The sequence below is a fragment of the Chrysemys picta genome, chromosome 20 (genome assembly GCF_011386835.1).
Source record: "Chrysemys picta bellii isolate R12L10 chromosome 20, ASM1138683v2, whole genome shotgun sequence".
Classification (NCBI taxonomy): Eukaryota; Metazoa; Chordata; order Testudines; family Emydidae; genus Chrysemys; species Chrysemys picta.
In genome coordinates this window covers 24,610,832-24,627,634 of record NC_088810.1, presented here as the reverse complement: position 1 = coordinate 24,627,634, position 16,803 = coordinate 24,610,832, and the positions used below count along the sequence as shown (strand labels likewise).

At 55.4% G+C, this 16,803-nt stretch overlaps 1 protein-coding gene across 2 annotated transcripts in view; it reads left to right on the top strand.

The window, feature by feature from the left end:
* Positions 1-16,803, top strand: part of KCNN3 (potassium calcium-activated channel subfamily N member 3) — a 73,206-nt gene that overhangs the window by 36,960 nt on the left and 19,443 nt on the right. For both annotated transcript variants that reach the window (XM_065574374.1, XM_065574373.1), the window contains exon 4: positions 13,304-13,445. In XM_065574374.1, coding sequence (XP_065430446.1) covers positions 13,304-13,445 — 142 coding nt within the window. The remainder of the gene's footprint in view (positions 1-13,303; positions 13,446-16,803) is intronic.

The following is a 16,803-nucleotide window of genomic DNA, read 5'->3' as shown; positions in this document are numbered from 1 at the left end:
CCGGGCTGGCTCCGATGGCCAGTCTCCTGTGGAATAGTGCAGGGGGAGCTGCTGGAAACTCAGAAGGTGCAAAATAACTTGCCAAGCCCCAATGCCCGGGCTCTCACTCTCGCTTCGCTGAGAGCAACTGTCATGACAACACGGTTACACAGCAGCTCTGGGCGAGCATCTCGCTGGGATTTGTGCACATCTCTCGAGGTTGCTGTGGAGACAGCCCTGTACGAGGTGTGAATGTGGGGCAGTGAGTGCACTCCTAGCCTGGGAGAGGGAGTGGGGGAGAGGGTGTAGGGATACGTCTCCTTCTGGGCTTTTCATTCTCACAACCCCGCTAGGCCGCCTGCAGGCAGAGGGAGGTTACGGGGGTCACGAATGCTCTCCGCGTTGTTCTGGGGCCAGAACAGAGATGTGGCTTGACAGCCGGATTATATTAGTCATGACACAGGAGGGGGACTGACAGCTGCTGGCATCCTGCAGGGCACGCCTGGCATTTCCCCAGCCTCTCCCAGCACGGCAAAGATCTGTCCATGCAGGTTCCTAATTAAACCCTTCCAAGTGGGAATTAGCACGTGGGGCTGAGCTCAGCGGCTTTCCCGGAGGCTTGGTCTGACAGCGACAGGTTTGGAGAGGCAGGCTGTCCCCGGGTGAGTCAGACACCCACGGTGCCACAGCTTGCCAGGCAGCAATTAGGCACTGAGCACTTTGTGGGCACGGATAAGGGAACTACCTGCTGATTTTTCCTTGACTCCAGGCACATAAGCTGCCGCTGCTGGTGCCCTGCTCTCTAGTGCTGTCGCTTTGAACCTGTTTTGTTCTTGCTGCTAGTTCATATCCCTCTGCTCTCCGGGTAGCACCCTATCTGTCCAAGCAGTGACGAGGCATGTCAGGGGGCAGAGGCTCCACCCTCGATCCAGCTCCCTGTCAAGACTTGCACAGCCTCATGCCCCTACAAGTAGGGCAACTGAGGCAGGGCTGCTGCCTGAGGGCCCTCAGCAACTACGGGAGCCCTAGAAAACGGACTGAGCGGTGGACAGAAAGGGGAAGCGGTGAGGCTAGCAGGGAGCAGGCAGATGGGCACAGCTGGGTGCATTGGACATGTTTGTAAGACGGTGGAGAGAAAAGTTCCCTGCAGGCGTCTCTTTAAGACCGGCTGCGTGGCATTGACTGTGGACGGGCAAAACTTGCTGGCAGTGCTCCTGCCTGCCGTTCAGCTGAGAGGCCATTTCCCGGCCACTCCCCAGCCTCCCTCCACGGCCCAGGAGTCTCTGGCCTCTTATCACCTGAAAACCTTTTCTGGAAGGTTTCCACCTCTGCTGTATTGTTACTGTAGGAGCCCTAGTCAGGGGCCAGACCCCCCTGGCGCTAGGAGCTGAACAACACAGAACAAAAAGACAGTCCCTGCCACAAGGAGCTCCCAACCCACGTATAAGCCAAGAGACACCAGAGGGCTGCAGCCAGGCAGACGGGATCACAAGTGAACAGTGAGACAGTGCTGGTCAGCATGCCAGGCCCTGGACTCTGCACACCAGCAGCCGAATGGCTGTCCAGTGCTTTGTGCGCATCGCAGCAAAGGAGAGTTTGGCAGCGGGACTGGAAGGCGGGTGCAGAAGCGGCTCTGGGGGTGTCCTCCCACCCGTGAGGGCAGCGCAGGAGAAAGTTCAAAGTGGCTTGTTTGAAAATGTAACAAATGGGCACCGGAGGCTGGTGTTATGGGCCAATCAGAGGCGAGCTTCAAAAGCTCAGTAGTGACTGAGAGGCTAGGCAGGTGGGGAAGGGCCTGGAAAGTGAAAAGCAGCCGCTTGCGTGGGGTGTGAGAGCGAAGTGACTTGGGGAGAGGGACAGGCTAGGAAAATGGTCTCTGCCTGGCTCTGAGCAGGGCAGACTGCATTTGTCAAGGCCAGAGAGACAGCCAAGACAAGGGTGAGATCTAGCTGTGTGGAGGGAGAGGCAATGGTTGGGTTAGCTGTATTGCCAGGAGCCCGGCAGATCGGGACCTCGCAGCGCCAGGTGCTGGGCCAAACAGCCCCTGCCGCAGGGAGAGAAGAGCAGGGGCGCAGGGAGCACAGGTACTGCGAGATACTCCGGCACTATGGTAAGGCGCCCCTGGAAGTACCTGATGGATGGACGGACACACAGGGAGAGAAGAGCAGGGGCGCAGGGAGCACAGGCACTGCGAGATACTCCGGCACTATGGTAAGGCGCCCCTGGAAGTACCTGATGGACGGACAGACAGGGAGGGGATGGGGTAGGCCAGAGGCTCAAAAGCTGGCAGTCCTCAGCCTGCCTAGTCGGTGGCGCATGGCCCTGGCTCTGTCTCTGCGCTGCTGGGGGCCAGGGGCTGTTTGACGCAGAGCGGCGAGAAAAGCACTAGGAGGCCAGAGTAGCTAATTGTTCAGAAGGACTCTCAGCAGCCTTGTTTGCCCTGCACCTGCCATTTGCCTAACAATGACACTGGCTCTGGCTGGCAGGGCTAGACATGCTATTGGGAGCCTGGGGCCAGCTCCCTTCCCCCTGAGATGAACTTGTCCAGCCCATGTGGGCTGGGGAAATCATGGAGCGGGAGAGCAGCGCAGTCAGTCTGCGAGGAGGATCAGGGCTGCCAATGAGGGGTCAGGAGATGCGCTCTGAGGACTCGCAGGCCACCTGCACGCAGGCCTCTGCACTGACTCCCGGCCTCCTGCTCAAACCACCCCAGTGCTGCTTCTCCACTCCCCCCCTTTCCCTTGGATCTTTGGGTCTCTCTCTTCCTTGGGAAGCCCTTGCTCGCTGCCCAGCCTTCGCCCTTGCAAGCTGGTCATTGCTCGGCAGAGTGGCACATCCTGTTTGGGCAGCGGAGAGCCCCCTCCGTAGCATTCACGTCTCTCTCAGTTCTGGTCCCATACATGGAGGCTGTGTCACAAAATCCTCTCCTAACTCCCAGAGACACAGCCGGGGACATGGCACCGGCACCAGGACCAGCCCAGCCCTGACGTAAGGAACCAGACTAAGCTCCCCGTGTGTAAGCCCTCAAGGATATTCCCCACGGCTGGTCACCACCTGGCCAAGGGCCCTCCGCTCCCTGTGCTGCTGTGCACCCCAGGGTAGGCAGACGGGTCCTCGCATTGCGAGGTCTAATCAATACTTGCAGATGAAGCCCTAGACGAAAGACCCCATAGCTGGGCAAAGTACTGTCACAGCTGGCTGCCCACCGCAGGCCAGTCCGCCACCAGAACCTCGTCATTCATGCACTAGCGTACCGCCTTTCCAAAGGGCTGGTGCAGACGATGGCGGTGCTACAGCTGCCGTTCACCTCTGCGCAGTGCAGGCAGTCGGGATCTCCCCGGTGGGAACTGGGCAGGAATGCGAGTGCTGCTCTCTCCTGGAGCCCCGTGGGAAGAGCGCTTGCAGCACCGCTTCAGTAGCGCAAAGCACCTGCCAAAGCTACTCAGTTCTCCAGTTTGCTGAGGGAGAGACAGGCGACACCTTCCAGCTGCACCTCTTCAGCGCCTCTTCCCCGGCTGGGCAGATTCCATCTTCCGCCCGTTGTGCTTGGGTAGCTCTGGCCTCCTCGCTTCCAGCCCAGTGTCAGTGTGGAGTCAGCAGATCGACAGCTTGTGCTTTGCACTGCCATGTCCAGATGGTGCTGTCCCTCCCTGCACAGCCCCGCTTTGGGTTAGTCGCTGCTACTGCCATGCAAGGAAAGGATGGAGTTTCCTAGGGCAGACGGTCCTGCCCAGATTCACTTCACTGGCTGTACCCTGGGTCGCTGTCACCCCAGGGGGCGGGTGCACTGGGAAAGGGGAGCCTCAGTCTGGATTCCTGGAACCTGTTACCAACCAAACCAAACCCCGCTTAGAGCTGTGCTCATGCATATCGCTAGCAGAGCGAGAGCAGCTATGCCCGGCAATGGCTGTAAAACACCAGGAAACCACGTTCTCCCTTTAACCTGGTCTGTACAGACGGCGCGCCAGGGTTTTCTCTGCCAGTGCGGGCCAGAAGCGAGCACAGACGTAACCACCTAGAGAGGTCGTGGAGGACCCAGTACTCGGCCCTGGTGAAATCCCCTTTGTGCTGCTGCGGCCTAGCCTAGGGCCTGAGAACACAGCTTGACCTTTGATGTCTTGTTGGAGTTAGCACTCTGTTCAGTGCTATCACATCACATCCTTGGGGTCTGAACCGAGCCACTATCAACAGAAAAACGTGCTCCGAACTGCTTTGCAGCACTGAATCAGCTCCCTGCGGGTTTGCTGCCACCAGAGGTGCAAAAAGCCCCAGTCGCCAACTGCCTCACGCCAGGGTTCTGTCCGCAGGCTCGGTTTGACAGGAGCAATCTGCTGGGGGAGTTTGAGCTTCAGGCCGAAAGGCGTTATTGGCAAATCAGAGGGGTGAAAATAGGGGACTAATATTGATATTAGAGCTGTGTTTAGAGACCCCGATCAAGGAATGTCCCTCCACCCCCGTGCTGGGCGCTGTCCTACTGACCTTATGCTCTAGGTCATTAAAACTCTCTTGCAACCTGGGCTTATGCTTTTGCTCCCCAGGCAATGATAACTGTATTACGGTCATGCCCATATTGTGCTAGGGCCTGAACGAACCATAGTGAGAGACAGAGTGTACGGCCTGAACAGCCACGAGTCTTAGATCTTTAAGGCCAAAGGGGGTTATAGTGATCTCCTGCAATTTCACCCACTAATCATAGAATTGTAGGACTGGAAGGGACCTTGAGAGGACTTCTAGTCCAGTCCCCTGCGCTCATGGCAGGACTAGGGATTGTCTAGACCAGCTCTGACAGGGATTTGTCTGAGCTGCTCCTAGTTCCTGTTTCCAGGCCATAACTTCTGAGTGAGCTACAGCAGTCCTTTAGTAAGACAGCCAGACCTGACTGAAAAATGTCAAGGGAGAGAATCCACCAGGTTCCTAAGAAAGTTGTTCCAATGTTTCCCTCCCTGTTTAAAGACTCTAGTTTGAATTTGTCTAGCTACAGCTTCAGCCACAGGAAAGAGCAATAATTGACTAGTCTGTTTTTTCACCCGTGTAGGTACTTAAAGACCAGGGTCAACACTTCATCTTCTCTTGGTTATACTAAACAGAGTGAGCTTCTGAAGTCTCTCCCTGTAAGGCAGGTTTTTCCAGGCCTGGAATTATTCTTGTAGCTCTTTATAAACCCCTTCCAATTTTTCAACATGCTTTTTGAAGTGTGGACATCAGACCTGCCCCCAGCGTTCCAGGAATGGTCTCACTGATGCCCTAGACAGGGTCCTGGTCCAGTTCAGTGTTTCTGTTTACACATCCCTATCACGTTGACTCGCTCAGCCAGCAGTGCACTGCGAGTTCAGGTTCAGCTCAGGTTATCTCCATGACCCTACGACTTTCCAGGACACGGAAGTGCACCAGCATCCCGAGATGTATGCCCTGGCATCTGGTTATATTAAAATGTATGTTGTTCACATAAGCCCGGCTTAGCAAGTGACCCAGGTCACTCTATGGCGCTGCCCCATCCCGATGGCTTGTGCGTGCTCCCTACGCAGAAAGGAAGGATTGTTCTCTCCGTTTACAGACGGCGGCACAGAGGGATTACGTGATTTGCCCCAGATCGTGCAGGAACTGAACCCACAGCTCCTGACACGCAGGCTCGTGCCTGAAGCAGCCCATCCTGCCATGGAGATGGTAAAATCCGCTGTACCTGTGCCAGGGACTGCAGGGACCTTCACTGGTCCTTTCAGTGGCTCTCTGCAGCCTCTGCTTTGAAGTGGGGGGCACCTGACCCTCTTCTCCCCCACTCAGGTGCCTTCCCCCCAGCTGCCTGACCCCCCGGCACTGCTACCTGTGCACAGGATGGCAGCACCACTCAGGGGTGGCCTGGCCCCTCAGCTGCGTGGCTTGTGCTTCCAATATCCCTGCCTGAGTAGGGGAATCTTCAGGATCTCTCCTGGCACCTCGGGCAGGAAGTTATGGGAGATGAAGCTGCCGAGAGCAAGAGACCTTTCATCTGCTTTCCAGGTGCCTGGACTGGGCGGGGCGCCCGGTCACTACAGAGCACTATGACTGCCACCGAGACCGGAATGCAGCCCTCTTTAGGGTGGCCCACTGAATCCATCAAGAAGCAGCAATGCTACATGACTGTTTCAGACCGGAAATACAGAATAACTTTGCATCCAACTGAAAAGGCAGGTGTCAAAATGCAATTAATGGGGATGGAATTGGGCCAGGACACAGGCTGGCAGGGCAAGCAGCCCCCACCAACCTCCCTAACCCCCTACACACACTCTGCTGAGCAGGGGGCAGTTAGAACGCAGAATAATGACTTGACATGTTGTACTAGTGCTGCCCAAGCATAACGGCCAGGAGATCTGGTGGCTACGTTAGAGGCAGCTGCAATACAGGGAGTGTCTGCCAGCGCAGAGCTCCACACAGAGAGAGCGTGAGTGAGTGAGTGGGGGTGGGGGTGGGGGAGCCGGATCCTCGTGCGTGTCTGTCACCACTGCCTCGTGCTGGTGTGGCTGCGCCGGCAGACTCGCTCCTTGCTTTTAGGACTAAACACAGGAGCCCGAGCTCCGTGGCCTCTGCTGAGGTTGCACTTAGGGCCCAGCAGTGCTAATTGGGGTGGTTTTGGAGCTGTGGGCACCTGTGACCTGGGGACCCCGACATTCATGGCACATGGGATGCTGCGTCCCTTGGTCGCTTTCCCCCAGCTCCATTCATCCTCCCTTTCCTCTCTGCATTTCACAGCCCTCTGCTCTCTCTTCTCCGCCCTTTTGGTCCCTGCTCCGTTCCTCTGCTGCCTCCCAACCCCCTGAGTTGCCAGGGGTGGGTTGTGGTTTTTCAAAAGGCTTTGCGTTGCTTAGCGACCCATCAGTATGCTTTATACACCGCGCCTGCTCGGCACAGGGCTTCTGACTGAAGCACAGTGAGGTTGCCGGCTCCCCCACTGAGGGGGCCACATGTTTTGCCCCCATCAGAACAATTATCCCTGGTGTGCTGAGCACAGGGACCCTTTTCACATTGCAGAACGTTCACACCCCTTAAGCTCCTTGGAGCCAGGTAGCCTGCAGCACAGCTCCCCCAGCGACAGCTTGTTCCACCCCATTTCCGGGGGGGGTGGGGGGGGGATTCTGGGGCTATCGGACTACCATGGGCCCCACACCCATTCTGGCTTGTGGGAAAAGGCATCCGTTCCCAGTGACCAGCGGCAGCGTGACGCGCTCCCTGTGAGTATGGCTGGCTGCTCTCCAGATGGGCACTGCATTCCCCACCTGCCACAGAGCCAGCTGCAGCTGTGTTTGGCTCACTTGTCACCCTTGTCTCTTAGCTCAGCCTCCCCAAGCCAGCTCTGCTCCGTCACCACTGCCAGCCTCAACCCCTCCGTTTGCCCACTTCTCCCTCGTGTCACTCCCCTCCCTTCCTCTCCCATGACACCTGTCACTCGCTGGCTCGCTGTGGGCATTGCCTAGGAGTAGTAACATGCATCCTTGGACTCGGATACTCCACTTCCAAACTGGGCTGAGCTTAGAACAGCTCCCTTGGAAGGAACACATGGTCCCAGAGGCTTGGCTTGGCTTGGCTTGGTAGGGAATGGCCCTGCACTGGGGGAAAGCAATGGCAAGGGAAGCCGAGAGGAAGCCAAGTAGCCAGGGTGAGTGCTCCCAGCAGCAGCATCACCTGGCTTTGCTTGTTCAGGGGAAGGCGGGTGGTGGAAATGAATGCTCTGGCCTTTGGTGTGAGCGTGGTCCTGCAGCCGCTCGCAGCTTTCACATGGCAGTGCGTGCCAGCTGTCCTGCTGGACAAGCTTCATCTGCTCAACAGTGCTTTTTGGGAAAAAAGAAAAAAACGTCGGTATGTTGACCTGTCCCTAACCCTTTTCCTTCTCAACCCCACCAAACTGTTCTCATCAGCCAGGCTCCTCCGTTCACATCCTGCTGGTGGCAGCCAGACGGCCGCTCCAAGCCCTTTAGCGGAGGCATACAGCTGCCTGATGATGGGGAAGTACTTTTCCAGGGGGAGGAACACCCTGCTGACTGGTTAGCAGAGAAAGAAGTAACCCACCAAGTGAAAATCTGCCTGTGAGAGGGTGTGGGCACGTGCAGCAGAGGAATGGTTTAAATGCGTAGTGGAGAGCGAGGCTGGAGTAGCAGTCATGGTATTGGCAATCGCCTCAAACAGAGCTGGGATTCCTGAGTCCACCCCCCCCTCGCTGCAGTAACCTCTCGCTATCCATGGCTACGTATGTAGTTGACCAGACGCACTGCTCTGTGCTGGAGTGATGCGGAGCAGCCAGGCTGCATGGGGTTTGGGGAGAACTGTAATGGCCTTTGCTGCGTGTGGCACTCCTCGAGTACTCTGCTGACTCTAGAGGGTGGGACTGTATGCTGGTGGATCTCTTTCCCAGGGGTACGAGATCCTAACACCACCTTCTGTTTATATAGCAGCTTTTATCCAGAAAGATGGCAAAGCGTTTTACAGAGAGACTGGCCTTAGCTGGAACTGACTCGGGGGAAAGAGCGCCACCTACTGAACTGACAACACTACTTCTTGCAGCCCCTGGGTTTACCTGGAGTCTCGTGTGCAACAGCTACACGCTTAGCTTTTGTGATAAAGCAAGATGAGCGCCCAGGCTGGCACAGCTGCACACTGGTCCCAGGTAACTGGTTGTGCAGAGAAAGGGAGGTGAATAGATGGCACTGAGATCTCCTCGCTGCGCATAGTTCAACAGTGACCTCCATCTGCCTTTTACAAATACAGCCCGGGAAGGGGTGGGGGGGCTGGGTCTTTCTGCGGCCCCTGGTTCCGTGCAGCGTTCCTGGACTGCCTTGGCCTTGGCAGACACTGTTTTTCTAAAGGCTGTGCGCTAGTTCAAAGAGGAATGAAGTCTGGGAAGTGTTACGTGGGAGAGCAGATTACATGCTCACAGTGGTCCCTCCTGGCTTTGGAATCGATGAATCTGAGACCGACTATGGCAAGAGAGAAGCTTGTTTTGTTTAGTGCTGGGGCCTCTGGGACCTGCCTTTCTGACTTCCTACAGCCTCTAGCTAGGCACTGGCTCCCTACAGTATCCCGTCTCCTGGTTCCCAGAGAGTGCGGCTGTGCACTTGTGGGGAGCCTGTCTGGTTTTTCTAGCCTGGCATCCCCAGGTGGGTTGCAAAGGGCACAGTTGTCTTCATGTTGTGCTGGGAGATGGTCTTTAACTTAGATTAAAAAGTTATGAGGCTGTTTTCAGCAACTCCCCTCAGCGCAGGAGGCTTCCCACATCCTGTGGTTTCCCAGTCAGCCACACTGCAGCATATGACTTCCCAGATAGCTGGCTGGCCCATTCTCAGAGGTGCTTTTCAGAACAGCTCCTATGGGACTGGGGAGAGGGACACTGAGCTGCAGGCAAGCTCAGGAAATGAGGCTTTATCAAATGAAGCCCCCAGCATCATCTGAGAACTCTGCCTCATCTCTCCTGGCATTCAGGGCATGGAGGTTTTCCCACCTCCTTCTCCCAGGACCTTGGTGATCTTTCGTTGAGGGAGGAGGGCTGAACACAACTCCCCTCCGCTACAGCCTGTCAGTGTCACTCTGTATCAGCCAGGGCCATCCAGATGATGCAAGGTGCTCCCTCCTCCGAGGGCGGAGCAGGCGGCCTCCACAACACTCCGGAGACTTGCACTTGAAGCCCTGCGGTGGGCTGCCTCTGTAGCACTGGGCTAGCCAATTAATTGTGGTCTCTCTCACCCCTGAACAGCTTCGTTACGGCAACTTGGAGTCTGTAACCGAGAGGGAAGTCTGGTCTTCTCCAAAGCAGGCATTTTTTGCCTCTAAGCCTCCGCTTTAGGAGTAGGGGACTGAACTGACTCTAGCGCTGTTCTATACACCAGAAGCCTCTCACCCATATTGAAAACAAATAGCCTGGTTCCTAATTTGCACTTCAATAGTGTTCTCCATCTCCCATCCCAGAGCGCTGCAGGTAAACATTAATCCCTGTGGGAGGCCAAATATCATTATCCCCTTTTGTGAGAACTGAGACCCAGTGTCTTCCCCAAGGGGCAGCGCTGGCAAAAGAAACCAGGAGTCGGGACCCCCAGTCCCCTGCTCTAACCACTAGACCTCTCTCTGCTAATACTAGGGTGAGGAATGTGATATTAAACAGATTCTTGTCAACATAGTTTTTTATGCTTGCATATTTCATTAGACTCTCCAGATACAGGAGACTTAGGGAAATAAAAATAATAATAAAGCAATCCAGAGAGTTCTGAGTTGAGAAACTTGGACAAATTGATTTAGAGGAAATTGCCAAAAACTCCATCTGTTTTCCCTTAATGATTTCACAAGGAAGCTGAGCGAAACCCGCCCCTGAGACGCAAACGGGCCTTGGCCGATCCAGCCACAGCACCCCATCAAGCATCTGCTCCCCTCTTCTCCAAAGGGGCCTGGAAAGAAACCTCTTGTACACAGCAAGCAGATGGAGAAGTCTCAGAGGAAACCATGGCGTCACGGCTGGGTCTTGAAGATAACAGGAGCTGTGGTTCTCATCACGTCTGGAACCCAGGCCATTGGGAACTGCATCACAAGGCTGCGTGCCTCTGAGAGGCTCCGTAGACACAGGCTTGCTGCTGCTGGTTGGAAGTGGCTTCCAGTCTCGACTACCATTGCACCTGTACAGAAAGCAATCACGTAACAGCACGTTGAGCTATGCCCTCTGACGCCTGCCAACCAGTGCCAGTATCAGGGGGTAGCCGTGTTAGTCTGTATCTACAAAAACAACAAGGAGTCTGGTGGCACCTTAAAGACTAACAGATTTATTTGGGCATAAGCTTTCGTGAGTAAAAACCTCACTTCTTCGGATGCACCAGTGCCAGTGCGTTTCCCCCGGAGTGCTTACATCCCAGCCACCTGCCCTCTGCTGGAGAGGTCTGGATTGGATTCCTTCGCTAGGAGTTCGTCCGCACTGCTCGGACTGGCTGGAATCGGGCAGCCCTTCTGGGGCAGAGCAGCGAGAGGCTGGGGGGTGCCATCTGGCATGACAGTGCAAAGCCCCACAAGGTTAGCAGGCCAGGCCGCTCCTCACTAGTCAGAGTTTCTGGTTATTTGAGCAGTTGGAACATAGGTCTGGAAGGGAGCACCTGGGTCACGGAGTCCAGCTCCCTGCCGTCGCAGGCAACCCCTCATAGAATGTTGTTCATAAACCTGTCAAGCTTCATCTTAAACCTAGCTAGGTTATCTGAAAGGGTAAGGCGTCCTGGACCTGCAGCCGGGGAAAGAGACCAGCAGTAACCAGACCAGAGTCCATTGCTGTGGACGCTGACGCATCGCCGCTGGGACACGCCGTCCAAGCCAGCCAGTGGTTCCAGTCCATCTCCCCCAGGTTACAGGCTCAGTTACTGCTGAGGAGATGGTCTGGACTGGCCCGAACTGAGCCTGGGGATCTGGCAGAGGCCTGTGACAGCTCGCCTGCAGAGGCTGGGGGCCAGAGGAACAGGCCTCACTACTGCACAGGAACAGGAAGAAAAGCAGTGGAGGCTGTGGGCCCAGCCAGAGTTTGTCGACCTTGTCAGGGACAGGAAATGGACCAGAATTCAGTGTTTTGCATGTTCCAAAGGACGGAATGTGGCAATGGAAACATTGCAAAGTTTCCCTGGAGTTCCTAGCTAAGGCTAGGAGTGCCATTGAATCCTCACCTGCTTCGAGTAAAGCGCATTCACAAGTCTTTGCAGGATTGGGCACAGGGCTGGCACCAGCTTCTCAAGCAGGTGCTTGGGGCGGCCGCTCCGGAGAGGGGCGGCACGTCCAGGTATTCGGCGGCAATTCGGCGGACAGTCCCTCACTCCGCCTGGGAGTGAAGGACCTCCCGCTGAATTGCTGCCGCAGAGCGCAATTGCGATCGCGGCTTTTTTGTTTGTCTTTTGTTTTTTGTTTTGGCTGCTTGGGGCGGCCTGGAGCCGGCCCTGATTGGGCATACGGTTTCCTGCAGTGGAACCTGACCCCCTTACCTGGGGGGCAGCCAGGGAAAGATCCAGGAGGAGGTGGGAGCAGAGCAGGGGGCATTGGTTAATGTCTCCCTAACCTCAGTCAGTGGCTGGGGGTGCGTGTGTGTAGGTGTAGTAACAGAAGTCAGGAAAAATACGTTAATATTGGGTTGATGCTAACGTCATTTGCTCCCCCCGGGTTGTTTTACAAGCCTCTCGCCTGAAGACCAAGCTGCTAACCAGAGAAGTTCAGAATGATGTATAAAGCCACAGAAAGGTGTTGAAATTGCCAACACGCTCTGTTAGTTTATGTTCGTTGTTCGCAGGGGGCATGTGTGTGCTAAACCCATAATCCAGGGCCAGTTTCACATGCACGCTCCTTTTGAAAAGCAGGAGGTGAGCTGCCATTGCTGTCAAACACCCATAACGCAGACAGTCTCCATGCCAGCTTGAGTCCAAGTAGGGAATCCTGTTCAAAGTTATCAGAGGTGTAAACCGGCACAGGTGCATTTCAGTGCTGTCGGGAGGGGAAGGAATCTGTTCTCATGAGGTCTCCATCACTCGCGGGGAGGTGGTGATAATGAGTTTGCAGGAGACAACATTGTGCTGTGAGTTCAAATGTAAATGAAAAGTGCATGAGGAACCTTGACAGGTTGAGCAGCTGGTGGGAACGGAGCAGCAGCAGCAGCTCTCAGCCTGCCTCTCTCCTCTCCATTCAGTCACGTCTGTTTCCCCATCAAACAGACATCCCTGTCCAGCAGCATGGCCCCAGTGCAGATGGAGCTTGGAGGGTATTTCGCTGAAATGTGACTGCGACGCTGACGGAAAGCAAATCAATCTTTCTGCTGAGTCGTGTGTTTGTGTGCGTGTGCGTGTGTGTGCGCGCGTCGGGGGGGTTCTTATGAGGAAATTGCTGCTGCTGGGGAACATTCTGTTGCATTATTAATATTTATTCCCTATTTTGCAATATGGTCCAGAGGCTTTCAGCCCAAGGTTAATTATGTCCTGGGAGGGGTGTGGCGCTTATCTGATTCCATAATCTTGCTGCAAGTAATTTTTTAAGACCAGCTGCTTTAGCAGTGCATGGTTCTAAGCTGTGGTCCTGAGGCCAAACAGAGGCAGGGTTGCAGACATCCAGCCTGAGGCCACTGAAAATGCCCTTTTGACCTGTCGGTTTTGCAGGGCTGGGTTGTGCAGGAACAAGACAAGTGTCTTCTGCAGCTGCCTTCTGACACTGGGGACAAGAAAGTGGATAGCCAAGGCCCTATTTCCATGAGCACCATTATCTGAGCTGGCGGAGACACCCGGGTGCGGGAGGAGAGTTGTGTGAGATGACTGGTTTCCTGTCCTCTCCTGCCACACTGAGGTGTACGTCTCCTTGGCAGGTACCACGATCAGCAGGATGTGACCAGCAACTTCCTGGGTGCCATGTGGCTCATCTCCATCACGTTCCTCTCCATTGGCTACGGTGACATGGTGCCTCACACATACTGTGGGAAAGGCGTCTGCCTCCTCACCGGCATCATGGTAAGAGTGTTTTCTCAAGGAAGCGGCCCAGGAGGGGGAAGTACACAATCCGGAGTAAAGCTTCGGGGAGCCAGGGCCAGCAGATTGCCCCTCACACCCACCCACTGGGTCCTTCCTATACTGAGCCTTGGAGATCCTGCCTCAGTTCCCTTCCCGTTTAGAACACACTCCTTGGGACTCCACTGATTCCCCTCCCAGGGTCTAACCCAGCTTGGGAAGCAAGACCAGGCAGGTGTGGGTTGGGGGATTTTACAGAGCCCCCTTCCTTCCCCACTGGTCGGGGGCTTCTCAGCTAGTTTGTCTGTGAGCAAGACTTCACAGCTTTTGCTCCTGCTGAAAACTGGCAAGGCTGTGAGCAACCAGGATGCTGGGAGCTGGGGAGGTCAAACCCTCATCAAGGGTAAGCAAAACTCACAGCGTTAATCTGAACCACTGCATGCGCTGGGACAATGGGACGAACGGGAGGCCTCCCGGGCAGGCTGGCACTCAGTGGTGGAACTCACTCCGGTCTCTGGATCACTGCGTTGGGCTTCCATGGATCTGACATGTCCTTTGTCTGAGGAGTGAATGACACTTAGACAGGATCTAACAGGTCTTGACACATGACTTTGGAGGGGGTGTGTCTGCGTGGATACCTGAAAAGCCCACAAAGTACACAGTTGCCAAAGTACCATGGGCCCAGTTCTGTAGCCAGTGGATGCCCAGAGCTACGCTGGGTGGGAAGGCTGTAGTCTGTATAGTGTCTCAGCAATCCTGGGCTACAGCAGTGGTTGCCAACCCTCAGAGGGGCAGTGAGAGCTGCCCACTAGGCAGGCAGGCTCGAACACTGCAGCTAATGCCAACCCACGCAGGGTGAGCCGGGGATATGTAATGGGCACAGGTGAGTCTTTAGAACAAGTACGGGGCTGGGGCAGAGACCCAGCTGCCACTGAGTACAGGCTGCTGAACAGTGCTGTGTGACAGAAGTTTTCTGATCTCATCGGAGCAGCTCCGCAGAGACCCTGGTCTGTGTGACAGAAATATCCCTCAATCGGTGCCCAGCAGTGGGGTTTGGCAGCTGTCCCAGACAGGCCAACCTCTCAGCCACTGGTTTTTACAAGCGTCTGCCTTTCTCTCCCCACACTGAGCTGCAGCCCATCTGACTGACTATCCCGGATTGTCTCACTGACTGTCGAATCGCCCCAGCTCCTGCAGCCAAGCTCAAGAAAAGCTGTGGAAAGCGGGCCTCTTCCTCAGTGTGCAGAGCTGCCTCCTCGCAGTGCTACGTAGAATGAAGGGAGCAGGGAGAATATTTTTATTAGTGGAATGAAACATCACCTGGTACAGCAAACTTTTCCAGCTACCTCACTCCTCAGCAGCCTACGATGGGCGACTCTCGCTGTGCATTATACACTAGGATCCTCGCTTTGGCATGAAATAATGCTCCCTGCTTTCCTTAATCAAGCTAAACGACCCAGCCGTGGCTACCCACTGTTTTACAGCCGGTGTCTGAGTCCCACAGCCATTTATATCGCTAGCCAAGGCCGGTTCCTCTTTCACGTACACTTGGATGCGGGGACCTCTGCTCCTCAGCCCCTGTTCAGGCCAACAGCTCCGTGGGGTTACCCAGGCAGGCGCTAGTCCTCCTGGGCGCCCTCTGCATCACGGAATCTCTCTTGCTGAGACATTTCTCTCGCCTCACTCCCCGACCACAGGTGATGATTACAGTAATTAGTTAAAGGCAACCTCCCCCTTTGGTTACCATGGTGACCATGGAGGCCAAGGCTAGGGCTGCATGTGCGCGTGCTGTGACTAGGTTTAATAACAGGCATCTTGCCGAGTACCCGAGTACCTGTGCGGTGATTTGCCACCAAGCAGGGGTCAGAGCGCTGCGGCTCCTGCCTACCACAGCAGACACTTGGAGCTCCTCTGCAGTTCGGTAGGAGACGCCATGGCAGCTGCCTCACAGCATGGCACAGCTCGCCTCTCTGGCTAGGCCTTTCGAAAGCACCCAACAGCGCGGTGTCCAGCCAGTGGCCTCCGGAGGCCCTGTCGGCTCTAGGCTGCAGAACCAGAGTGAGAACTGGGGCTGATTCCCCCCGTGCAATGACATTGCCTGCGGAGGAGTGTCTCTCGGTCTCGCTCTGAGAGGGAAGCAAAGCAGACTCTGAGCTTCAGGCCAACAGAGGATGGGTGGAGTCGGTACAGGAGGCTGGGGTGACCCACCCCCATCACAGGTAGGGATATCTCTGGAGCAGGCTGGTGCTTGGTTCCTAGAGCTGTTTGTCAGAACAGTGAACAGAGATGGTGAGCATCCCTAGTGTACTTGTGGGGACTAGATTCCATCCTAAAACTGCTCAGTGCCAGCTGGTTTCAATCACGTTGGAGCTACTCCAGCTGTTGTAAGGAATCCTTGGGAGAGACAAGAAGCCAGCTGTGAAGTCTCCACACCCCCTCATTCCATTTGTCATTTTCACCTCTTCATTAATATTTCATTTTGTTTGTGTTCCGTAAACTAAGCTAATGAAGTCAGTTCTCCCAGGGCTGAGTGAGAGATACCGGGTCCCCTCTCCAAAATCCTCTTGATACGTTCCAGTTTCTTGAGTTCTCCAGCTGGAGATGTCCCATGGAAGCCGGCCTGAAGGAGAAGCCGAGAGGCACTTGAAGATGGAGGTGTGCAGCCTTGACTAGCCAGAGAGACGGATGGGTCGTTATTGAATGAAGATGCACAAAATTGTCCGTGTGGGAGGCCCTGGTGCTGTGCTGCACTGTTTGGGCCATGACGCAGCATGATCTTGACGGAGCTCTATTGTGTACTGACCTGCTGTCACCAGGCAAATGCCACCACATCCACCAGGAGACAACACTGGAACCGCTCTGTGGGGTTCTGCTTCTCCAGTCAATAGACGACACCAGGTCCTCAACTGATGTAAATTGGCATCGCTCAGGATCTGTCCCAGTCTTCCCTCCCCAATCATTGGGTGCTGGGGATAGGGGTGTGTCTTCTCTCTCCTCTTCCTTTCTATCGTCAGGAGAGATCCCAGCAACCACTGTGGGTGCGCAGAAATCTGGGTAAAAATCTACCTGTGTTGAGCAGCTGCACGAGGCCTAGGCACCAATCAAGCCCTGCTTTCTCCTTTGGGGTTTAAATGGTCACAGCCCTGGATGCAGGTCCTGGCATCGAGGGTTGGTCCACGCTCCCCAGGCTGCCTTGGGTGGGTGCTCAGCGTGGGCTCACAGGAGGGGCACAAAGGCCAGGACAGCAGTTGGGAACTCCAGAGAGACAGGCTTACGCTGTGTCTACACTGCAGCCACTCCAGTGCTGTGGCTGTAGTGTAGACCCTCATGACCCCGACAAAGGGGGTTTTCCCATTGCTGG